This window comes from Homarus americanus, unplaced genomic scaffold (assembly GCF_018991925.1).
Source record: "Homarus americanus isolate GMGI-L3 unplaced genomic scaffold, GMGI_Hamer_2.0 scaffold48393, whole genome shotgun sequence".
NCBI classification, from domain to species: Eukaryota; Metazoa; Arthropoda; class Malacostraca; order Decapoda; family Nephropidae; genus Homarus; species Homarus americanus.
The window spans coordinates 304139-330648 of record NW_024720684.1 but is presented as its reverse complement, the minus strand read 5'-3'; the positions used below and the strand labels follow the sequence as shown (position 1 = coordinate 330648).

General features: G+C 44.3%; 1 protein-coding gene across 1 annotated transcript; it reads right to left on the bottom strand.

The window, feature by feature from the left end:
• Window positions 1–1784: 1784 nt before the first annotated feature.
• Window positions 1785–21905, bottom strand: LOC121860689 (proline-rich extensin-like protein EPR1). The gene is made up of 4 exons (XM_042357967.1): window positions 21600–21905; window positions 5430–5678; window positions 4725–4819; window positions 1785–3138 (listed from the first exon to the last, which is right to left on the bottom strand). Exons 2-4 carry the CDS (start codon window positions 5676–5678, stop codon window positions 1785–1787), a joined length of 1698 nt encoding a protein of 565 aa, XP_042213901.1. The 5' UTR covers window positions 21600–21905.
• Between the last annotated feature and the right edge of the window lie 4605 nt (window positions 21906–26510).

The window sequence follows — 26510 nt, the reverse complement described above, 5'->3', positions numbered from 1 at the left end:
TATATTGAGCTCCTTGATTTGCCACTCGGACATGTCTATCAGCAGCTGCAGATGTAGGTTTGGATTCACCAAAGCCAAGGAAGGACCAAAAAGAGTTGGTGGCTGACTGAGGTGATGGTACACGTCGGGAGGCATAGTGTTGTTGGGGCAAGATTGGCACTGGAATGGGAATGATTCCAGGTGGAAAAAGTCCATTTGTATCTTGACCTGATCTCTCTACACCAGACATGGAAGGAAACCTAATCTTGCCTGCAATAATTGCTTCTTTGTGCTCATCACTGACCTCTTCCACAGTATTTGTGTTGTTGGTGATGGAGAAGTCCTTTGAAGACACAGTAGAAACATCCAAAGGCACTCTACTGGTTGTGCTACCTGTCATCTCTCCACTAACGTTAAATGATGAGCTGACATCAGTAAGAATTCTATGTGTCTGCGTGCCATAAACTATGGGATCTACAGGACGTCCATATACAACAACTGGTACTTTCTTCTTATCTTTCTTCGTATTACTGTCTACTGGTGAAGTTCGTAATGGTTTTGACGATTTCATTACTAGAGGCTGAGGAGTAGGAAGTGATGGAGGGGCAATGCGGTTAACTCCCTCTACTGAATATGTCCGTCTAGAGATTGAAGGTTGAGATTTTACTTCCACAAGAGGCATGGTGACAAGAGTCTTCTGGCTAGGGGGGGCTTCCTGAATTTTAAGTGGTGGGGGTGAAATTCTGCGACTTGGTATAGGTGGGGGAGGAGGAGGAGGCAGAAGGGATGGATCCTTAAAAGTGATAGGGGGTGGAAGGTCTCTGTCAGGCAAGTTAATGACTGGTGCACCAGGTGGTGGTTGTTTGAATGGTCCAATTACCATAACCTTCTGTGCATGTTTGGGGATGGGCCCATGTCTCAATTGGTACCGAACAGCACCATTATCTTCAGTCAATCTGTTGGGCAACTTGTTTCCGGCACTATTTGTCTCCAGCAAAGGACCTGTCTCACCACGCCGACGGTTTACGGGAGGGCGACCAAAAAAATTAAAATTTTCAAGGAAAGATGGACGTTTACTTAGCACTGGTCGTCTGTCAGGATGTAATGGCCTTGGCCGAGTCGTGAATACTCTTGCTGGATGGTCCTGGAAACCAAAGGTTTCCCGCTGGGGAGGTGCATTGGGGCGGAACTGAGGGAGTACATTTGGACCAGTATCATCCAGCTGGGGTCGGATTAGATTTTCATCTTGGGAAGGACGTCCTGGCAAATTCTCGGCTTCTGCTGGTAAAGTAAAGCCTGGCTCAGGCTGATCATCTAAGTCCTGAGGGTGGGGTGGGTGAGTGCCAGCAGCAGGGACTATCTGGAATGGTGGGTATAGCTGAGGGGCTTCTGGATTAATCTTGAAGCCATGATGAGGACGGGACTGTGGAGGACCGAAAGGCACCGAAGACAGGACAGAATGTTGAGCCCCAGGTCTTGAGAAAGGTGCAGGAGGCCTGAGAACAAACTGGGGTTTCTGAGGTCGTGAACTTTCCTGAGTAGGTCGTTGGCGGTGGGATGGCCCAGAAGATTGTTCTTGGAATCCAGGCAGGGGTGGCAGAAAGGGTGAAGAAGAAAGTGGCCTGGGTGGTGGTGGTGGCAAAGATGGGCGACCAGAGAGAATAGATGGAGGTGGTGGTCGACGAGGTTGAAATGGACGCTTGGGTGGCTGTGGAGGGGGTGGCAAAGAGGACAGCAATGGTGCAGGAGGGCGAGTTGCTTCAATATTGAGGGTGGGCACTGGTTGTGGCTGTCTAGTGGGAAGGTCATATGCATTTACAACTGGTGGCAAAGGTTGTGGAACACTTGGGGGGGAAACGTTCAGGTTGATCTTTATCAATCAAAGGATGGTAGCTGGTAGGCTTCTGTCTTGGTGGGAGGAAGGGATCAACCTTGGATGGACGGAAAGTTTGATCCTCTCTTTGTCTATCAACAAGAGAGGGTTTTGGAACAGTACTGGAAAGTGGATTTGGCTTCTCAATTGATGAAGGCACAGCCTGCTCAACTGGTTTTGGATGTAACTGAGGATTTCTTGAAGGAATTCGTGTTCCATAGGGATGGACAGGCTTTTTAGGGGTTGATCTTGGTGTTACTTCAACTGTCTCAAGCCAAAAGTCTGGCTGAGTTGTGGTTTGTTGTGTAACAGGAAGAGGTGTGGTGGTAGGCTGCAGTGTGGTAGGTCTATGTGTAGAAGAATGAGGTGAGGTAGACGGAGGAGAGTGAGGTGTAGTCCAGGGACCTGCAGTTGGTCGACGTGTATACCTCAGTGGTGGGATGTTAGAGGGAGGGGAAAGCCAAGTGTATGTTTCTGAGTGAATTGGCTGAGGATGAGCAGATGTGTAAGTAGGATCTGGTCGAGTAAGAGGATGCTGGGGCACACTGGTGGACGGAGGGCGGAAAGGTAAATGTGCTGGATGTGAGCGGTAAGGTGGGGATGTAGGTCGAATGTGAGCATCCTGTGTTGTGGGTTGTAGTCGGGTATTATATGGTGTAGGTCGAGGTCGAATACTCTGTGTTGTCGGTGGGGTAAGAGAAATATGAGTTATAGGTGGCTGAGTAGGAAGGGTCTGAGTAGTGGAAGGAGGCCGAGTAGTGGGAGGAGGCCGAGTAGTGGGAGGAGGCCGAGTAGTGGGAGGAGGTTGAGTCGTGGAAGGAGGTCGAGCAGTGGGTGGAGGTTGAGTCGTGGAAGGAGGCCAAGTAGTGGGTGGGTCAGTGGGGCGGTAGGGAGAATAAGATGATTTAGTAGTAATGGATGTGGTTGTGATCTGAGAATTATCTACAGGCTTCCTTGTAGCTTCAGTGAACTCATGCATTGGTTTGTAAACAACCTGTGGGGTGTCCTGGTTAACTCCTGTTCGCACCTTGTTGTTGCCCTGGATCTTGGTACTGGCATAGCCCTTGGAGATAAGTGGGCCAACTGGATGGTAGCGATGGTGAGGGCTGTAGGATGTTCCATTAGAGTAGGTATGCAGGGGGATCTCCAGCAGTTCATAGAACTGTGGTGGAAAAAGTGAGAAGGGATTAATCTCATTGTCTTCCGGAAGGACGAAGGTAGAGCCTGTCTCACTGGCAGAGTTGGACTGATTAGAACCAGGAGGTACCGTCGTCACCAGAGGATACCTGAAAATATACGTGTTGTTAATTCATGTAAGGTAATTAAGGGTCATATACAATCCATACTATTGACTTAATGTTAGTACAGGGTAGTTATTACTGTACCAGTAATTGGAATAAGAACAAATTCCCCAACTCCTGGGTGAACACTGTTATGTTCAACGTAACTCCTGGGTGGTAGACAACACAACTAAGTTTTAGAGATAATGCTTCAACATTTATGAAAACTACTGTATTCTTATTTCTATTGAAAGAGAGATTCTTTACAAGATAATAAAGCTCAGCCCATTCTCAGAGGAGGAAATATAGATTAAGTAATACTGGATGCACTTCTAGATCACCAATTTTAAGTTTACTGAACCACTCGAGTGAAATCCTTAATAAACAATGCAACGGCACTCAATTAGGTATAGCCACCTCCTAGTAATAAGGGACTTCACTTCTGATAATATCAACTGTAACAATGCAAGTACTACTGTACATTGCTTGACCTTAATAACTCTACAACTATTTTTGTAGACAATCTGAGAGGCAATTTCCTATTACGATATGGTAAAATCCAACTCCTTTGGGGTAAATAAACACCAAAACCACTGGACCTCAGCAAAACTAACAAGGAGGGTATGATGGCCAGATTTAAGCATTTATACAATACTGGTACTAGCCATCACAGGATGTTGTCTTTCAGATTTAATTTTTACTTGGTACGTGGCGAGAGCATGCCAAGGCTCAAATACTACAATGGTGATTACAACAGAATCAAGAAGCATTCACTGATCTGACTTTTTAAAACAATAAAGACATGGTCACATAGCATATTCTGTTGATCAAAATCGCTGAAACCATTTCATTGACAGGCAGTAAATTGGTGATTTTGTCAACCCAGTGATCACACACACACACACAAAAGATCTACCATACAGGCTGCCGACTTTCAGCAACCAAAACAAGCAATGGCATCTACGTACTGTAAGTGACTGCAGTGGCTATCATTGCCTTAATAACATACGCAGTTCAATTATAGAATGTTAAACACAAGAATAAAAAGTGTGGTTAAGTTCCTCATTGGCAAGAAGAGACCGCAAAAGTGTTTACTATAATTATCTATTACAAGAAGTTGGTTTGGATACCTCAAATAATTCTATGATTTTCATGGCATAAGCAAGGTCAAGTTTCAGGAATTATTACGCCTAATGATACCACTCGTAGCTAAGAAAACATATTTACTTGGAGAATGTAGAGTTGAAGATCAGATACCCGCGTCGCTGTTTCATTGTGTTAAATGATTTCTATTTTAGCAATACTTTCATAATTTTAGCTTTTATTTCATACACGTAATAATGAAAAGATGTTTCAAACTATGACAAATTTTAGCCACTACCACTTTTCCTAGCTATTGTCAAACCTTTTTATCACCTATCAAACTTGTAGCCAGGTGTTCCAAACACAGTACCTAATTACTGTACAAGTATCCTCTGACTATTTATCAACCTACCGTCCAGCCATTGCCAATCTTTTAACTACCTGTTAACATCAACCTTCAAGTCTCTGTCTACTTTCCAGCCATCTGCCAAGTTTCCAATCTGACCCACCTGAAGTTGGCCTGGTCTGCCTGCTTCATCACAGCGGAGAGGAGTGTCGGGTCAGCGTATGAGGGAGCCGAGAAGGAATCAGGCAGGTTGTAGCCCTGTGTGAAGGTATGACCATAAATTACACTACAAAGGTTACAAGGATAAGACTATAACTTGCAGGGATGACAAGGATACGACTGAATTACAGGGTTCACAAGGTTAAGACTATAAATTACTCCAAAGGATAAAATCATACTGTATATTTCTCCACAGGATAAAATCGTAAATTACTCTACAGGGACCTCAAAGATAAGACCATAAATCGCTCTACAAGGCAAAGACTGACGCAGGTTCAGATACATTCTGGAACCTGCCAGTGCATGCCCAGTACGTACTTGCCCCCAAAAATGTAACCAACTGCCCAAGCAGCTAACAGGCAGTTCAGTGGTGAAGAGGATAAAGTAAAACCATAAATAAATCTACAAGGATAAAATCGTAACTTAGTCTACAGGGGTCATTACAATAATATCTCGACTATTCCCTGAATTAACTTTCAAATTGATCATATTCATTATTCTAGGTTTCTCTGGACACTATGGTAGTCTCAAGAGTAAACCTATGATGTAAACACGTACTCAGGGTGATGTGACTGAGTAATCCGAAAACGTCAGCTGTCAGCAATCAGAGTAACATCAGAAATAAAACAATGTCAGCAGTGGGACTCACCGTAACAGCATCACCGGAGGGGGTGTCGTTAGCATCAGCATCGGAAACGTAGTTGGGTAGTTCGTCAGCTTCTCCAAGTGACAGGACACGACGGTTGTTGTGTGGTAGAGAGTCATACAGCGGGTGTCGTGGGAATAAATTGTGGACCTGATCCTCTCTGGAATAACTGTCTATGCTGTCGTCCGCAGCAGAGATCCTCACTGTAAGCAGGGCTAGGGTGAGTAGCCCCACTGTCAGCGTCTCCCTCATCTGTGACAGAAGAGAGGAAATTAGCACAAAACCTATCACAGATGTTGTGTTGTGTCCTTGCTGGTGTTGAGTAATCCTGATTTGTCTGTGTTTGTAACTACTGCAAATCTATAATATCGACCTCTCTCTCTCTCTCTCTCTCTCTCTCTCTCTCTCTCTCTCTCTCTCTCGTCTCGCCTTTTCATTTGCAACCGCTGTTGCACAAAATGCACTGTATGTTAAGGTATTATGGTGATCACATTCTATCACTACACGGGACTTAGTATATTTGTTCCGGCTATCTTAATTTCTACTCAGCCAGGTACTCAAATTTTCAGGAGGGTGGAGTGAGATCCCCCCTCCCCCCAACCCCCCCTCTTACTTCATTAGAACAATACTTTCACGAGAACTACCGCATCGAAAGTAAAATTGAGGTTAGGATCCTTACAGTGTGACAGATCCGTTGAGTAAGCTCCATTCTTTTCTTCACGAGTCCGCGTGTATGATGTTACTGTACTGAGTTTGTTTATTGCTACAGTATTTTATTTTAAAGGATCATCCTGAATGAAAAGAAAAAAAATATAATGATAGAGTTTTATGACAGGCGGTGAATCATTGTTAATACTATATGCTAATTCCGGGCCTTCGTTAATCCTTTATGAAAACAGGAGAGGAAATAAGCATCGGGACGTAGCATTTTACCCCAGGAACACGAAAAAAACAAAACGTAATTTTATGAGGTAAAGCACTACGGTTTATGAAGCTCCTGTCGTGTAATGGTTCTGTTGCCAGTTTGTGTATATTAATATCAATAATGGCCCCTTGAGAGGAAGTGACGTGGAACTGTGTTGGTGATTCTGTTATTGGTGATTATGCAAGGTACTGTTACTCTACTCTGCATATTTACGTCTCGATTCCTTCCTATAGTATGTTTTTTATTTTTATTTTTCGCTTTTAATATTACTGCATATCCTCTGCGTCTATGTAAGTTATGTTGCAATTATAGAAGTTATTTGTGTTCTGTCATTCCCTCTCCCCCCTGAACAGTGACCAGTGACCGGGCGGGAGTATAAGCGTCACCCAGGAGGATTGTGGGTCAGGGAGGGACTACAGACGCTACGCTACTTCTACTGTACTTCAGCACTCCCCGCTTCCCACATCCACCCCTACCACCCACAACGTATACTCCTTCAATAATAATATTAATAATAAGAATAGTAGTGGTGGTTTTAACAATCCCTCCTCAACTTCTACTATTACTACTACCGATCAGAGGGACGGGTGGGGGTGGAGGAAGTCCAGGGGCTGTGTGTAGGAGGGAGGGGGCGGGATATTTCCTGGGGGTGGTGGGGGGGGGGAGGCGAAAGTGGAGAGGGGGAGAAGAGGAGTCAGACACTTTATGGATGGATATGAGTTCCAAATACATCGACCCTGGCCCAAATACATCGACCAGGACCCAAATCCCACAGCCACACTCCTCCTCACAAGACCATGGTCATGTACCTGGATGACTCCAAGGTGATTCGGCTGCGCCCGGCTGAGAAAACCTGCCCGAAAAAACTCAACTTCCTAGTTTTTTAACTCTGAAGGGATCAAGGGGGTGACAAAAGTAGAACGCCTGAAGCTGTACGGAGACCTAAAGATCACTTTCGCCGACTACGGCCAACCCGCACAACTGTCCTCCCACGCCGAAATTGAACACCTGAACCGAGACGATATTGACAAACCACCCCTGGATCAGCTCTGGTCGGACACCACGAAACTCTGCCCCAGGAAGTCCAACTGGCCAGGGAAACCGTCCAGTCACTTCCTAGTGCCGACCCAAGTGTTGCTTCAAATGCCAGAATTCCGAACACACCGTCAACAAGTGCAAGGCGCAGGAGGATGTATGCTCCCTCTGTGGTATCTCCGGGCACCGCTACACCACCTGTCCCAACGCCGAGAAAAAGTGCGCTGCCTGCGGCGGCCCACGCTCCTCTGCCGAGTCTTACCGACCGGACCTGCCCCAAATGGGAGGAGGAATGCAGGATAGCCAAGGTTCGATTCAACAAGAAACTAAGTTACAAGGAGGCCCTCCTTGCAGTACACGCCCAAGACAAGAAAAAACAAGAAACCAAGAAACAAGAAGAAAAGAAGACCCAAGAAAAGACACGCGTTACCAAGAGACAAGAAGACCGCGAGACCCCAGGGGCAGGACACCTCATCACGATCACCTCCTCCGACTTCCTCCACGTCTACGAGCAACCAGGACACGAAGAAGAACAGGACCTAGACACTAGCGAATGGACGGACCAAGAGAGCAAAAAGAGGAGGAAAAGAAGATCGTCAACTTCAAGCTAACAAGGCCCCCATAACAAGCAAACAACACCAAGAAAACATCACACCCAATCAAACCGACCAAGAACCGAGAAACCATTGTCCAACCTGAAAGCGCACCTGACGTTCACCTGACTCATGGTCCTGCCCCCTCCCCGCCGCGTCCAGGCAAGTTGCCGCTGCCTCAAACCTACAACCCCACACCACGCAAGCTGTGTTAAGCCACGGCACCTGTCCCCTCCCACTAAAATTCCCTTCCATCCTCTCTCGAAGCTTCCACTGAACCTCCTTCCCCCCGTCGCTAGCCTTTATCCTATCCATCCTTTATCAATCGTGACAGTAGACTTAATGACGGGCTACTTACTGATGGTGACCGACCTAAGGTATTATACGTCTTGTCACACACTGTTACAGCTGTTGTGTTCAGTGTTACAGGGAATGTAATACCTGAAGCTATCATTTCTTAATAGCCTTTTGAAACGTAGCATGACCTGATCTGACCTGACTTATCTACAGAGACGATGTTCTTTAGACAGGAATTGTTATACTATAGACGTAATGTTCTCCTGTAGACACATAGATCTGCAGATGTACAGTACAGTGTTGTACAGATTGACCGTGTCCTACAGCAGACCGTGTCCTCCTACAGCAGACCGTGTCCTCCTACAGCAGACCGTGTCCTCCTACAGCAGAAGGCCGGCAGTCAATCGTTCTGCCCCAGTTAGTGTGTTGTTATTATAGAGTGGCGGCGGTCAACACTGCGTCCCGATCCCTGCTTCATGGCTTACACACACACACACCACTGATGTACTGTACTTACAATCTCCTTAACCACAGGATATTGTGCCTACTATTGCCTCTGATGACCTCCCTAATTACCCTTATTTCAGTGTGCTTACTTCCTCTCAAACCAAAAGAATGTGTACACTATATCGATAATTTTAATTACGAATGTTCCATTACTGTGATTGGACAAAACCGTTATGTATGTGGACAAAATATCAAAAGGCGAACATTTTTAAAACCCTGATGTCTTCTGTGTTATCCCGTGGTACATATTACTGACTGATTATGTTACTGTAATATAATTAATTGGACTGCGTCGTTATGCATATAGACAAAGTACAATCTCAATACTGTACTCGTCATGTGATGTAATCGTGTATCAAGAACCGGGAAGTGGGGGAAGAGTTGTCAAATAAGCGTCGTTAGTCAGCCGTGGAGGGCGGAAAGTCCACCAATCATAAATTATGGAATGAAGCACGACCATAATAAGCTTCTGTACACTGTAACCCGGAAACTAGTACGAGTGTTAATAGGTTGTGTTACTGTTTGTATTTATGAGTCATTTGTATTCAATAGGTGTCAGTGTGTCATCACAAAATCAACTCGTCCAAACAGTTTTCAGCGGAATTACACGTTGTCAGGTGTTTTGTGGAAAGGTGTGTGTGTGTGTGTGTGTATGTGTGTGTGTTGTCTCATAGTTCATCTTTACCTTACTTATAGGGCCATGTGCGTCACTGAACATCATTTGTTAAGTCGGTCTTTCGGTCTTACCAAAATGACCTTCAAACTAAGGGCCGGACCGAAGTCGCCAACCACACCTATACATTATGTTGATCATTATCTTACATATTGTACCACTTGTTAAAAGCCTCAGTGTGTGTGTGTGTGTGTGTGTGTGTGTGTGTGAAGATACAATCAGACCCGTTAGTCCAACACACCCAAGGTTCATTATTTACCTCGTGTGATACAGAGTGGGAACTGGGTCGTGGGCAGGGACACTGAATATTAATCGAGATGCGAACTTGTACTGTTTCTGGTCAACTCTATATGATAGTGAAGATAAGCTACGTGTAATATTGTTGCTATTATTGGTGTGGCATTCTTACCCAACCCATCCCAACGCAACCTAACCTACACACACACACACACACACACACACACACAAAATGGGTCGACGATCTTGTCCTGTAAACCCGTGAGGCAGAGCTCGGAGGGACTATGTAACAGTATGTACTCTTGTCATGAAACGAGGGGTTAACTTTCACCTGCCGACGCGAGACAACCTGGGTCATGTAATTCACGATAACTTTACCCCTCTGTGTCCTCCAGTCAACCATTCAACCATTTTTTTATCCAGTCTAAAAAAAAACTGTCATGTGCCAGAGTGCCATTACCCTCTAAATCTATGCCAGGTATATGGGGAACAAGCGGGAGGATGGTTTCTGTTTAATGACCTTTGATGGACAGATTTAAGGACAGACAAAATATTATCCAGACGGCAGAGAAATCCTAGAGTTCCGTGTTGTTGTTGTCGTTGTTATTGTTGTCGTTACTGTTGTTGTTGTTCTTGTTATTGGTGTTGTTCTTGTTATTGTTGTTGTTATTATTGTAGTTGTTGTTTTTACTTAGATACAAAAAATATACCACAAGGCTATACCGGTCCCCACACTTATCATACTTACTGTGTCTGTAACCTTGCAATCAGATCCCAACGTAGCCTAACCTAACCACGTGTACCCTGGGCTGGGCAGATATACTGTATGTTAATTGTCACCCTCTAATAATTACTTCCTCTAATGCTTTTTCTTTTGTGTTTCATACCCGTTTTCTGCGGAATATGACCGTGTGTCGTTCATTCGTTCTACCTGACCTCCCGTGGACCGTGACTGGCAACACTGCTAACTATCCTTGTCTGCTCTAATAAGTAGTATTAACACTGGTTGAAACGTTCGTTTCTAACGTAATGTATCACTAATTAATAAATTATTTAAATTAATAACAGTAATAATAATAATTAAGTTGTCGGTAAAATAAAATATATAATAATACTGATATTAATAGTAGCTGTTGATGATAATAGTAACTTGTGACAAGAACAGTAATAATAATAATAATAGTAATAATAATAATAATAATAATAATAATAATAAAGTAGATACTGGTTGTAGAGCGTAGTATGTACTGTAGTGTCCAGCAGTATTACCACATCCTGGGTCAGCACAACGTTATGTTCCCATACTTAGCCACAACGGCAGGGGACAGGAAGCCTCTTCTCTCCCACCTGACTCACTGTTCACCATAAGCAGTTATATTAATGCTAGTTGTAATTATTAATGTTGTAATTAGAATGTTAATTATGATATACTCGCAATACAAGGGGCTTAGTAAAGTTATTTTGAGATATAAATAGATGATAAGCGTTAAGTCCGTGTAGGATGTGAAAGAAAACGTGAATACCAGCTGCAGAGGGGCAGGCGGACCGTCATGTCGGAGTAAGGGAAGGTAAAGGCGACATATATGTAAAATATCTTGTACTGTACAGTATCTGTTTATTAAGAATAAAAATGATCAGATTTATAATTTTATATGAAACACGTTTTATTTATAATATAAAATATGAAAAAGTTCGTTACCAAATATATATTTTGGAAGAAAATGCTGTTACATAAATTATGCTCAAGATCCCTGTGTTAAGTTGGGTCAACACAGACATGAGGCTGGGAGACTTGGACGATTGTCACTTCAATGTTTAAATAACAAGCCTCTGGACGTCACTTACATCATGTAGGTAAGATTTTGATGTTTATTTCTTGTAAGACATAACCTGTTATAATTATAAGACATAGGCGCCACTCCATTTTTCAAAATTTTATCTTGCTCTACAGAGGAGACAGCAGTCATCAAAATTATTATAAATTACTATATTCTCAATTGGCTGAAGGTAATAAACATACCTAACCAAGGACCAGGGTCTTATGTTGGATGAGCCTCGTACACTGTAAGGTTGACTGCAGTTTCATTTTAATCTGATGGATCATTCAGAAAGCCCTGAAACTTTGGGAGCTCCAGTGAAGTCTTTGGCGTGACTAGGATTTTGTTTTATTTGGTGGGGAGCTTAAGGAACACTACAAAAGAGAGAAGTACTTAGTGACTACCCCAAAAAGCCCTGTTTACTGTATCAGTTGTGTTGATGAGTGTGTGTGTGAGTGAGTGAGTGAGTGTGTGTGTGTGTGTGTGTGTGTGTGGGTGTGTGGGGTGTGTGTGTGTGTGTGTGTGGTGTGTGTGTGTGTGTGTGTGTGTGTGTGTGTGTGTGTGAGTGTGTTTGTATGTTTTACGACCTATCCTTACTAAGATACATTTTAAGGGGCGTTTGTATGAACCGTTTTATTAAGTGGGTAAGTGGAAAGGGAGAAGGGTGGGTGTAGAAAGTTTTGTATGATAAAGCGAATACTCATTACTGGTGAAAACAACTTTCTCTAGTACCCACAGGAGAAGAGAGAGAGAGAGAGAACTGAGGTAACTTTTTCTGTGCTGCGGTACTCACCATATAAATCTTCTCTCATGCTTTTGCCCTGAGTGATATAGAGATAGACACACAGACAGACATATAGATAGATAGATAGATAGATAGATAGATAGATAAATAGATAGATAGATAGATAACCTGATCTAATTAAAACAAACCTAGCTGAAGCCCTAACCTAACCTAACCAACAGACACAATAACACGAAATAATGAAACTGAGTCAATTGTCTGTCTGTCTGTCTGTCTGTCTCTTGTCTTTAATAATAATCCTTGTATGCGTTTTTTTTAGGTATTTAAACTGTGTGATGTGTTTGTTTTTCAGGGCTGCATGATCAATGACCTCGTATGATCGTTTAGGGTGATCAGTGACCTTTCAGGGCTGATCATTGACCTCTTATGGCCTATTTCGGCTAATCAGTGACCTTATATGATGTTTTTAGGGCTCATCAATGACCATGGCTTCTCTGTGGGTGATCAGCGACCGTGAGCTTGTTCGTTGGTAAATTGGATAGTCAGATTTTGTTCTCTGGGAAATTGTTTGTGGGAATTGTAGTGCGTGGAGTGGTGCAGTGGGAAGCAGAACAGGTTGGTTGATCCACATAGCCAATGGCCGGGTTACATTCACAACAAACTGGCTGGCTGGACTTTAGGGGGTCGGGGGCATCTTGGTCTGGTTGTTGGAGACAGAGAGACAGGGGGAGAGAATGATATGTAGAAACAGATATCGCAAGAGGATGATAGAAGAGAGTGAGAGAGAGAGAGAGAGAGGGAAGAGATTGAGAGAGAACGGGATGATAGAGAGATATAAACAGAAAGGTTGAAAGATAGATTGAGAGAACCATTGAGAGAACCATTGAGAGAACCATTGAGAGAACCATTATGTTTTTAAAAGGTCTCGATTCGGATCTAAATCATTCATAACGAGGAGATGAAAGTCGTGATAATAAACAAGACTTTTTACTTTTTAACTTTTTATCCGTGACTGATGTATTGCCCATCCCTACAGCGCTCTTGCCACCCCGTAACTTTCCATTGGTGAACGAAGTCGTCTCTCTCTGTATAGTGTATAAAGCACAGAGGGTGACGTAAATATGGTGTGTGTGTGTGTGTTGATGAAGGCAGAAGGTAATTTATCGTCACTATCAATACACACCACTATCACCACCATCATCTACAGTTCTACAATCATCATCACCATTATAACCACACCATTCACACCATCATCACCACTAATAACCACACCATTCATATCATCTTCCAGTGACCAAGATCTCCCACACCTTACCTCCACCACCACCACCAACACGTTTTCGCCACCATCTCCAACACGTTTTCGCCACCATCTCCAACACGCCCATTCTTCAAGCCATCATTGATCCACTCCATGCAGCCAATCAGAACAGGTTTTCTTTGGCACAGGGTCAAGACTAACGGTGTGTTGGGTGTACACAAGATTGGCCAACAAGGGTAGGTCTCGTTCAAAGGGTGTCGTAGGTCTCGTTCAAAGGGTGTCGTAGGTCTCGTTCAAAGGGTGTCGTAGGTCTCGTTCAAAGGGTGTCGTAGGTCTCGTTCAAAGGGTGTCGTAGAAAGTTTTTGTGTGCGGATTTGACCAACATGAACACACTAACAGGTGACAGATGAGGAAGAGAGAGAAAGAGAAAGGTAAGAGAAATGCGACATAGAGATGGAGAGAGAAAGGGAGAGACAGTCAAAAGGAAAATAAAATTAAGGAAAAGAGAGAGAGAGAGAGAGAGAGAGAGAGAGAGAGAGAGAGAGAGAGAGAGAGAGAGAGAGGTGAACACACACACACACACACACAGGAGATGAACACCTCCCCCCTTGAGGTCCGAGTGTGCTTGATCTTGGTGATGTGTGATTTATACCAGTGATCTAGATGAGGTGGAGTATGATGGACAACTATTACACAAACACAAACTAAATATATCAACACACACACACACAGACACAGACACACACACACACACACACACACAGACACACACACACACACACATGTATATTTTCAGCCTTCTGGCTGCCAAGCTCTTTCAATAAACCGTTAATTATTATTATTATTATTACACACACACACACACACACAGGAGGCCAGGCTGGTCATAGTGCGGTACATGAATAAGACCTGAGTGTATCCTTAAGAAATACATGACGTCATAATAGGTGATGAACTGTTTACTGCAGCTGAGATAGATCAATTAAATACTGTTTAGGGATCACCTGAAGATTAGACACCCTAGCATATTTCACCCTAATTAATCATCTCTAATTGTTGCTTTTACCTAACGCTAACCTAACCTAACCTAATTCTAACCTAACCTAATTCTAACCTAACCTAACCTAATCCCAAGCTAGTATTAGGAGTGGTTAATGTTCTGGTGAAATGAAGCTGGGGTGAGTGGGCTATGTTGAGTGCCGGTGCCTGAGTCTGTGGCACTGTTACTGGCACCCCGGAGGCAAATACTCAGTAGCTAACACGACCGCACAACCTTTCGACCATGAGGTGGGGGGCGGGGGTGGGAGGGGAGAGGTGGTCACTGGCACACAAGGAGCAGCAGCATCTCATGTACCGTTATGCGCTCTCTCTCTCTCTCTCTCTCTCTCTCTCTCTCTCTCTCTCTCTCTCTCTCTCTGGTGAATGCTAGTTGTGATGGTGATGATTGTGATTGTGTTAACGATGACTTGATGGTGAAGGTAAAATTCATAATGACAGCAACGGAGATGATGATGATGATGATGATGATGATGATGAGGTCCCAGATTGTCTTTGGGACGTAAGTTATAATTTAACCTTCTAGCTAGAGGTGAAATAACGTCTGCATTTGGTACTTTTGAGCTACGACACAAGATGGCGTCAAAATTACTCAGAGACTATTATAACTATGCTCTCTTTTTTCTGTTTCTCTTTCGTTATTAATGTTTCTTTCCCCCAGATTAAACGAATCACCAATCCACGAGTAGCTTCTCCTTACGTGACGTCACCAAGATTTATCACCAATCCACATATAGTATCCTCATCCCCGGCGTTACGTCACCAACACGTATCAACTAATCACCTAACAGTTCTTTGTCCAGCTGATGTAAAGAAAGGTAAGCAACCCAAGAATGTCCCGAGACGGTGTGGGAGGTGACCTTGATGACATCACTAGGTGGATGACCCTTTGGAAGGTGGCCAAGTGTGTCAGGTGAGCCGAAATGGACACACCATTTGTATGCTGAGGGAGGGGAGCCTGGCCCTGGCCCTGGCCCCACCAACAAGTCATAAGATGGTCATAGCTGTTTCGTCTTGTAATATTTGACAGCGATATATAATTTGTTTAGCATCAAGGAGTCTATTTTCTATTATTAAAACAATATTAAAACTAAATAATACATATATTTTAGAGGAAGTAAACTTTATTCAGTAACATGACTGTAGATATTCGCTTTAATAGTGTTTACGATAACCTAGATGAGTTGTTGTTTTAATGTTAAGACGCCTTGACTCTCCTCGATGTCAACAAACAAATACCTCCGGCCGACACATGAACAAGGAACTGACCAACATTTAAGTTTGAATTATAAGTATTAATCTAGATGTTCATTTGTTTCTATGTATAATCGTCTTAATTAACCCCACTTTTACGTAAACAAAGGAGAGCATTTAATGGGTGAAAAGCAAAAGTTTACGTCACTGATGCAGAAATAACAAGTCATCGTTCCCCCTTCTTCTCTTCCTCCTCTTCTTCTCTTCCTCCTCTTCTCCTTCTTCCACCTCCTCTTCTCCTTCTTCCACCTCCTCTTCTCCTTCTTCCTCCTCCTCTATCTCCTCCTCCTCCACGAAAATAATACCTGACCTGATAAGTCATCCACCGTGACGTCACGAACTTGGCGCACTCTGATTGGATGATTTCGAGGGTCACTGACTATCTGGTCCACATAGACGGATAAGAAGAGAAGGAAGACGAAGAAGAGGAGGAAGACGGAGAAGAGGAGGAAGACGGAGAAGAGGAGGAAGACGGAGAAGAGGAGGAAGATGAAGAAGAGGAGGAAGATGAAGAAGAGGAGGAAGATGAAGAAGAGGAGGAAGACGAAGAAGATGAAGAAGAAGAAAAGGGGGAAGACTACAAAGCTAAGGCAAATGCGAAAAACAGAAAGAAGAATTGGAGGAAGAAAAAGGAGATGATGAAGAAGAGGAAGAATACACACACACACACACATACACACACACACACACACACACACACAAGATCTTTCCCAGGTAAGGTTATCACACTCCCGACAGTTATCTATAGTCGACGGCGGTGTTATCATGGTGGGAATCACGTGTGTTGAACCCTTAATTTCCCAGGATTATCTACTTAGGTACAGCTCGTTTATCCCTTCCGTCCTGGTAAAAAAAAAGAAGAGGTTTGTTGACTTTCGTTTGTGCGTTCGTGTCATTTTCATTTCTCCAGATAAGGTGAGAAAAAAAAGAATTTACGAACGTTTGAGAATCCATCTTTGTATATTATCGTAAAATAACCAATGAGATTCGTTCACAAATTCTGGTTAAGGTAAAAAAAAAATAATTACGAACGTTTGAGATGCCATTTTTTTTTATGGCGTAATTTGATTGAGCCGATTAGATACGTACTCACATCTCCGCTTGAGAGAGAGAGAGAGAGAGAGAGAGAGAGAGAGAGAGAGAGATATTGACCGTATAAGTCATTGAGAATCCGGTAACGTTGATACACTCTTAAGTTTACCGTAACCTGCCCGCAAACTGCATCGTAAAGCGTCACCTGACCGACCGCAAGGAGAGTCCGCAGTTGGGCCACCGCAAGGAGAGTCCGCAGTTGGGCCACCGCAAGGAAAGTCCGCAGGTGGGCCTATAGACGCGGGGATAAGGTGTGTGACGGCTGGTGACGGGCGTAACACTGGAAGGAAGAGTGTGACGGGGTAGTGAGTGTTGTGGGGTGTTACGTGTTTCTCTCTTTCTCTTTTTTTACATGTCTCCCCTTCTCTCCTTCCTCCTCCTTCACTCACCCCTCTGCCTCCTACACCTCCTCCTCCACTTCCTTCACCTTTCATTCTTTCCTCTTATTCTCTCTCTCCCTTTCCTCCTACTCCTACCCCCCTCACTTTTTTCCTCTTCCTCTCACCCTCCTCCTCCTACCCTCTCCCTCCACCTCCCCCTCTCCTCTTCCTCTCACCCTCCTACTCTGCACCCCCCTCCCTTCCTCCTCCTCCTCGGGTCATCACCACAGGTTAACGAGACTCACTACATTGTACCTGCAGACAGTGGTGAAGAAAGTGACACCTTGACGGATATTACTAATTATGGTCACGGAAGATACCTGATGATGATGGGAGGAGGAGGAGGAGGAGGAAGAAGAAGAGGAGGAGGAGCAGGAGGAGGAAGAAGAGGAAGAGTTACATGAAGGAGGAGGAGGAACCAAAGGAAAAGGAATTAAGATAGTCCAAAAATATTAACCCTACCAAGTCGTGTCTAAGTCTCAAGTTAAATGTGTCAGCTCTAATTAAAATCCCTCATCATAAAATTTAACAACAATACACTTTAAATTCCATCCGATGTTATTAATATAAATTTAACTTGACGGTACGTTTATTAATATAACTAGAGTGAAAAATTAGTTCTTATTGTCTTTATTGTGTGAGACGAGAGGTGTGTCATTAGTAAGGGTGAAATTGGCTGTTGGTGCTGTTACTAGTTGTGTTGATACCAGAGCGTCACACTGTAAGACCTTTGTTATTATTGTAATCACTGTTATTCTCTCCTCCCTCCCTCCCACTCCCTAGGGCATGACGTGATTGGGCTCTTGTATATATGCTTCTATATTCCTTCTCTCTCTTTCTTTCTCTCACACACACACGCATTCCTCCTTCACCTCCATCGTTCATAATAATAATAATAAATAGGACTTCTGTTTATCATTGGTCAAATCGCCTCACTGTTTACTAATGTTTATATAACCTGCACTCTATCGATCTATTTATCTGTGATGTCTTTCTGACCACCGGAAGTAGGTCATAGTGTTGGCAGTGGAGCGATATATGAGCCTTACACTTGCTGCTCTGGAGGCTTAGTGGAGATTGTGTAGTTGTGTGAAGGCTTAATGGAGACTCCTTGCAGATGTGTGGTCGTGGTGGGAGGCTCAGTGAGTCTGCCGCGTGGTGTGGTGGCCGGGTGTGGCTCTGGAGGCGGGTGAGAGCGGAGGCCGGGGCTGGGGGTACAAGAGGGAGCCAGGCTAGGACGAGACGAGACGCCAACATAACGGTATTGCTGACCATAGGCGCCCACCATCCTCCCCGCCTCCCTCACACACACACAGAATACCGCTTTTTTCCTTCTACTCTTCCTTCTCTTCTACGCTTCCTTCTCCTCTTCACTATTGGTTTTACTTCACCCATTTTCTTCGTTTTAAATATGTTTAAGTCTGCGCGTTCATCCATCAGTCTCTTCGATCATCCGAGATCGCTTTCAGACTTCGCGCCATAACACTAGAGAATTTTGGTATTTTCGAAAAACATATGTTATATAAATTATGTTCATAGAAAGACAAATTACTATTCCTTGCATGTCTTTTTTCCCAACAGCCAGCAGGAGACATACGGGTGTCGCTTGGCCTTCGTATTAAATAACTCATAATCGTTATTCTTTTCTTGTGTTCGTTTTCCCTATAAGCGATGGTGTTTTGTTTGATTTATTTACCTTATAAATGCTTCTATTTTGTTTTATATTCTATCAGGGGTTAAATCACCTGATCTTCCCACTCAAACCCCGTCATAAGGGATATTGATGAACGTCATCCATACCTAGCCTAATTTAGATAAAGTTATGTTAAGATAGACCTTTATAAGTTATAATGACAACAAAAATAATAAGAAGTGACTGGTAATATCAAGACCGTTCCATTAGCTTTAAAGCATACTCACACAATTATTCCTAACGTACATTACACACACACACACACACTGTCACAACAATGGAATCTCTCTTCTCTCACTTCTACGATCGTACCCCGTTACCTCCCCTACACCCCCACCCCTCCTCCACCACTACCCGCCTCTCACCCTCCTACAAATATCTAGGTCAATGGAACGAACCTTGTCCTGGTTTATCCTGGGTCCCGTTACACTCCTCCACCCGGATTCCCAAAAGCCTCAGACTTCACTTTTTTCCCCTAAGATTAGGATACAAGATGGCGTCCATGTTACTCCAAGACGGTATATCGTTAGTTAGGTAGATAGTGACGGGTGTAGGAGTCCTGAGAGGTGGGGGAGGGAGAGTCCTGGGAGAGTAAATGCTGTCATACATACATACATACATACATACATACATACATACATACATACATACATACATACAGACCACCACAGCCAGCTAACATTAACCTTAACATCTTAACACAGTAACACAGCGTAAAGTAGGGCTCTCGCCACCCCTTGTAAACACACCAGCAGACAGAGGAACAATGTGCACTGTAAACAAAAGAGATTTACACTTCACGTAACAGTAAAAGAGACTTCTTTTGTACACACTGGGGAGTAGGAGGGAGGGAGAGAAGGGGGTAATTTACACACCGGGGGAGGGAGGGGGGAGTGGGAGAAGTGTTTGAATAGGTGGTTGATGTTTGTGGGGATTGATGTGTGTGTGTGTGGTGTGTGTGTGTGTGGTGTGTGTGTGAGGTGTGTGTGTTTTGTGTATGTGTGGGTGTGTGTGTGTGTGGTGTGTGTGGTTATCAGTATACTACATATAACATTCTTTACGGTCCCCATACTCACTAATTTCATTTACTCGGTATTTTTCTCTGCACACTCACATTCCTCGCTGTGCAGATGACTGTCCGCCCGTCCATACGTAAGAGGCGAGGACCAGTAGTAGAACACACCGTTATGACAGGGGGTGGGGGATAGCCTCTCTGAGTGTGGGAGAGAGAGAGAGAGAGAGAGAGAGTCAAGGAAATACCCCGAAAAGGAAGGAGGGAGGGAGCGAGGAAAGTTTGGATCAGTACTTGTGTCGCATTGATGTCCCCGACCAAGACCGACAGACGGACAGATTAGACAGGCCAGTGAGAGAGAGAGAGTGTTAGCAGTATATAGATGAGTACTTGTGTGTGTGTGTGTGTGGTTAATGTCCCTGGGTGGCCGCGGGGTTGTTTCTGGTAAGTTAGTTGCAGCGGTCACGGTCACCACTACCACTACAACGACAATGCGCGGCCCTGCTCACCCTCACCCTTCTGTGGACGTCTCCCTCTCTCTCTCTCTCTCCCTCATCACTACCTGACGCTCTTGTTGACACAGCTGACAGTAGAGTGGTACAGTACGGGGGTCCTACTACGACTGACTCACGCATAAATGTAATCCACAGTGTTTTGTTTATTTACATTACTGACGTCACGCCAGGGAGACCGGGGTTATCAGTAATTTACGAATTTATAATATCTAATTAATATATTATCTCGTTACAACTCATACACCAACTCATGTATACTGGGGATGTATGAATTAAAATTAAATGTTATTAGTATGAATGTTTAAAGTTTTCAGTATAAGAAGTTCTATACGTTTAAATTATATCCAATAAGAAAAATTATCTGGTCATTTCGTATTGTAAATTTATTGGCCCATTAACCCAGGGTATCTAAGGGGCATTAACCCAGGGTATCTAAGGGGGCATTAACCCAGGGTATGTAAGGGGGCATTAACCCAGGGTATGTAAGGGGCCATTAACCCAGGGTATCTAAGGGGCATTAACCCAGGGTATCTAAGGGGGCATTAACCCAGGGTATGTAAGGGGGCATTAACCCAGGGTATGTAAGGGGCCATTAACCCAGGGTATCTAAGGGGCATTAACCCAGGGTATCTAAGGGGCATAAACCCAGGGTATCCAAGGGGCATTAACCCAGGGTATCCAAGGGGCATTAATCCAGGGTATCTATGGGGCATTAACCCAGGATATGAGAGTTTAAGGTCCTTAACTAGGGTCACCTGAAGATTAACCACCTTGACGCTATTTTGGGGGGATGAGGTTAGGTTAGGTCAATTAGATCAAGGTAGGTTGTTAGGTTAAAATAGGTCAAGTCAAGATAGATTAGATTACGTTAGGTTAAATTAGGTCAGATTAGGTTATGCTAGAATAGGTTAAGTCAGGTTAGTTTAAGTCAGATTAGGTTAGGTTAGCATCAGAGCGATTAATATTTAGGCGAAATAAACCGAGGGTGACGATTCTTCAGGTGATCCATTAACCCACACCGGTCTTTAACTACCCAGGCCAATTCAGATCATTAGAGTAAGGTGTGTCAGTCATTACTTACCTTGTATAATGTGCGTCAACAGGTGTCACAAATCGATCATTACAAGCACAGTAGTTGAGTTGTCTTAAGTTATCCGAGAGTCTTTAATATGTACACTTAAAGATATATTATTTCCGTGAGACAAACAAACAGACAAAGACAAACAAACAAACAAACGGGTCCTTTTTCTAAACACAATCTCCAAAAAAAAAAACAATTCTTCTCTAAAAATTTCAGTCAAAGAAAAACTATATAATGTTTTTTCTTCTTATATGAGGTGATGTGTGTGTGTCTTAGGAGCGTTATGGTGGGAGCTCTGTCTCGTGCGGCACCTGAGCAAGGAATGAGGACTGACTGATACCACCACCACCACCAGGAGGAGGAGGAGGAGGAGGAGGTGGTGTATTCTCCTCCCTCCCTCCCTCCCAGCCAATCAGTTGCGTTTCCTCTCCTCTCCCCCTCTCTACTCCTTACCCAATCATCACCTCTCTCTCTCTCTCTCTCTCTCTCTCTCTCTCTCTCACCGTTAACCAATATCCTGTTCACCTAGATGCTCGTTAGCGTGACGTCATAATTACCTGCAATTAAGCCAGACTATACATATCCACTAACTACCCTGACATGATAGCGAATACACAGAGAGAGAGAGAGAGAGAGAGAGAGAGAATGAAGTGGGAGGAGGGATAGATAGATAGCTAGGAGACAAAATGGAATCAAAATTATATTAAGATTACCTTCAATCAAAACGTTGGACCACCTGAAGATTAGACACCCTCCCCCAGCTTTTGTCACCTGAAGATTAACCCCTCTAATACTATCTTGGGGGATTAAGTTAAGTTAGGTTAGCTTAGGTTAACTTAAGGCAGTCTAGGTTAGGTCAAGTAAAATTATATTCAATTAAATTAGGGTGATTAATCTACAGGTAATCCAACACATCCAGGCAGCAGCAGCATCACTTAAGAGAAAAGACACAACGTCATGAAATCTTGTTATAAATCCGGATTCTTGTCTCGCTGCGTATAGAGGTCACTTACGTTCCTCCCTCCCTCGGGCCCTATCGTCTTACTCACTACCACCACCCACCTACGACCACCACCACTACCCCTACGACCACCACCACCATCCCCCCTACTACCACCACCACTACCCCTACTACCACCACCACCACCCCTACGACCACCACCACTACCCCTGACCACCACCCACCCACCCCCCTACGACCACCACCACCTGCCCCTCGACCCACCACCACTACCCCTACTACCACCACCACACCCCTACTACCACCACCACCACCCCACACCACCATCACCATCCTTACCACCTACCACCACCACAGTATTTCCGTAACACCAGGTGGAGTCTCTGAGGTATGCAGGCATTACTTCCTTGGCATCAGGTGGATTTAGTGACGCCAGACCCACTTTCTAGTTCCTGAGAGAGGAGGAGAGAGGAGGAAAGAAAGAGAGAAGAGAGACAACTGTTCATATCCCGCTGCGCATGTAGCTCTGGCAGTCCGTAGAAAGTGAGAAAGGGATGAAGGAGGGAACAGAAGAGAGAGGAAGGAAGAGTGGAGCTAAGGAATGAAGTGAGATATAATGGGACTGTATGTAATACACACACACACACACACACACACACACGTTTCCCCCCCCTGTGCTTTGATTTTCACCTTTGACCCATCTCCAGAGGTCAAGGTCAAGGCTCATCACATCGAACTGCCCCCCAACACTCATCATCATCATCGCTAATATTAAATCCCCGCCAATTTTCCTCCAGTCATAAGGTAGTCGCTAAATTTATGAACCGTTTGTGATAATACTTTCTCTCAAACTCCTCCCCTCCCTGACTCTCTCTTACTCTCTCTCTCCCCTACCCCCCCTCTCTCTCTCTCCATCACCACCTCCAGCTTGACTCATACCCCCACGGAAATACCCCCATCAACTCCATGACTCAACTGATTTACTTAAAACTTTCTTTAATGTAGAAATATTTATCTTTCTCCGAATTTTTCTTCATCTTTACTTTCTCTTGTGACTCCCCCTCCCCTCCTCCCTCCACCCCCTCCTCCCTCCTCCCCCTCCTTCATTTCTCCTCACCCCTCCGGATATCCTTCTAACCTTACTCAGCAATTCCTCCCCCAAACACCCTCAACCCCCCCATAAACCCTTAACCTCCCCCTACCCCCCCCACCAAGAAAGCTACAGGGTGAGGTAAAAAGAGAGTTGTTTTACCGAGAGGTAGTTAGGGGGGACTGGTCCAGGTAACTGTGGTACATGTTAGTACGAGTATTTTCCTCCGTGTTGATATCTTGAGCGTGGTGGTGGTGCTGGGGGAGTAAAGGGAGGGGGAGTAAAGGGAGGAGGAGTAAAGGGGAGAAGAGGGGGAGGTGAAGTAAGGAGGTATGTGGAAGTAAAAGAGGAGGTGAGGATAAGCAGTGATGTTTGGTATAAAATAAAGTAAAAGTGGGTCACATAGTCATGGCGGCCCGTTAGGATACAACATACAGTATACTGAGCCTCTGGTACACAGGGAGGCAGCCTGGCGGACGCTACACTCTACCGCCTTCACTTCCCCAAATTTGTAAAGTTAGGTCAGTACCCATACACAGCTGACCCCCAGAACAGGAGGCGAGCGCTGCACCCTCTTGGTCGCCTGGATAAGTGATTGAAACCGTAAACGCACTCATGTTACTAGAAGAAAAAGTCGGGTTCATTTTATGGAAATGTGCCACAAGGGCTTCTCAGTGGACGGCCGCTGCTCCCCGTCTCCTGAACTATATTTGGTGATGTTTAACGGGAATCGGTTCTAAAAATAAGCGGAATGATTCGGCCCTGTAAAACAAGAGCTGCATTGATATAAATTAATATTTCAGTCTTACATTTTACATATACTTTATAATTAAGGTAATTTCGTTGTGGGGTAATTGTGTTTGTTATCCCCCCCCTTCCCCCGCAAACTCCTCGAGGCCAATTTTGACGTGTTGTGGAGCGAATCGCTGATCACCATCATATATTCTAGTCTAGACACTGACCCAAACAAACTCAAACTCGGACAGACAGCCACACCGACTGGCCGACTGCTCGACTCAACCACAAAATAGTCAGTAACAAGCAATAAACCAGCCCTGATAAATCCCGATAACCCAGAAGAGTCAGTGGAGCCTAGCGAGCCACAGCACATTACTCGCCAATTCCGGACTGAGGCGGAGTGTGGAGGGTGTGGAGTAGCCCATGTGTTGATCAACCGAACCTTCCCATCTGAACCCTAAACCTTCCAAATAACGGCGTCGTATATTTAAATAAGACGCCTAACATGTATGATATTTTATTCACTTGTTGGAATTATTATGGAGTGATGGGTTCGGAGTGAGAGGTTCGGAGTGTAGGGGTTGGGAGTGAGAGGTTCGGAGTGTTGGGGTTGGGAGTGAGAGGTTCGGAGTGTTGGGGTTGGGAGTGAGAGGTTCGGAGTGTTGGGGTTGGGAGTGAGAGGTTCGGAGTGTAGGGGTTGGGAGTGAGAGGTTCGGAGTGTTGGGGTTGGGAGTGAGAGGTTCGGAGTGTTGGGGTTGGGAGTGAGAGGTTCGGAGTGTTGAGGTTCAGAGTGTAGGGATTCAGGGGTTCGGTAGTGAACGTTAGACTGGACCGCAGCCTAGCCAATCCACTCGTGTTCTGTGAGTGGCCGGGGAGTGCTGTTGCTCCTGTAACCTATATAATATAACACACTTGGTGGCGTACTGTAGCCTCGCGTCTCCCTGATTATAGGACAAGGTCTGGATCACGTGGAGATTAGATACCCCAGCTTATTTCACTTGATCATTAAACACCCTTTCGCTTCCAAGCAGGGTTAGGTTAGGTTAAGCTACATTAGGATAACCTGAACTAGAATATTCGTCTTCTCATTATTATTAGTAGTAGTAGTAGAAGTAGTAGTAGTAGTAGTAGTAGTAGTGCTAGTAGTAGTGGTAAAACGATCATTGACTAACCCCAGATATGAAAGCGATGAGAGAGAGAGAGAGAGAGAGGTTCATCTCGTTGTATATGCTCCGTTATGCGGAAGCACCACTGGCCGTGTCATCGTTGTATCGTGTATCAAATCATCGTAGTGAATCACGAACGCTTGCGTAGTTGACGTTCATTGTTGAGTAATTTACAAATTATTGACGGGTCCGGGATTTCTCAACCTGACAAAAATTACTAAATATAACTTAACCAATATTAACTCAATTAATGTAATCCAATTTAGTTAATGTAAATAAAGGTAACGTAAATTAACTTAACCAATTAACCTAACCTACCCATTATTAGTATTAGTAATAGAAGCAGTAGAAGTAGTAGTAGTGTTATTATTATCATTACATTTAATTGTAGTTTATTAATCTAATTGACATTACAAGGAGGCGGAGGCTTTCTATCTTGTAATGTCTTAACTAGTATGTACACACTTTTTCACTTGGATGAGGAGGAGAGGAAGAAGAAGAGGCGGAAGAAGAAGAGGAGGAGGTAGGAGGTGAAGAGTAATCAGAAGAGCCACAGTAGTTGAGTCACACCCTGGCTACCACACCATGAGTCACACCCTGGCTACCACACCACTGTACCACTCACAAGGTTCATTCATAAAATATCACCACCACTGCTTCTGTTGTGGGTCTTCTTACCATATCACCTCCTCCCTCTTTCTCCTCTTCTTCTCTCCATTCCTTCCCTATTCCTTTTTTCTCCCATCTCTCCCTCCCACCTCCCAGCTGTCTTCTCCTCTTCTCTCCAGTCCTCCTTCATTTTCTCCATTATTCCTTCTTCCCTCTATCCCTCCCGCCTTTTCTTCTTCCCTCTATCCCTACCTCCTCCTCGCCTTCCCTCTATCCCTACCTCCTTCTCGCCTTCCTCCCTTATTCCTTCCAACCTTACATTTTCTCTCCTTCCTTTCCCCCTCCCT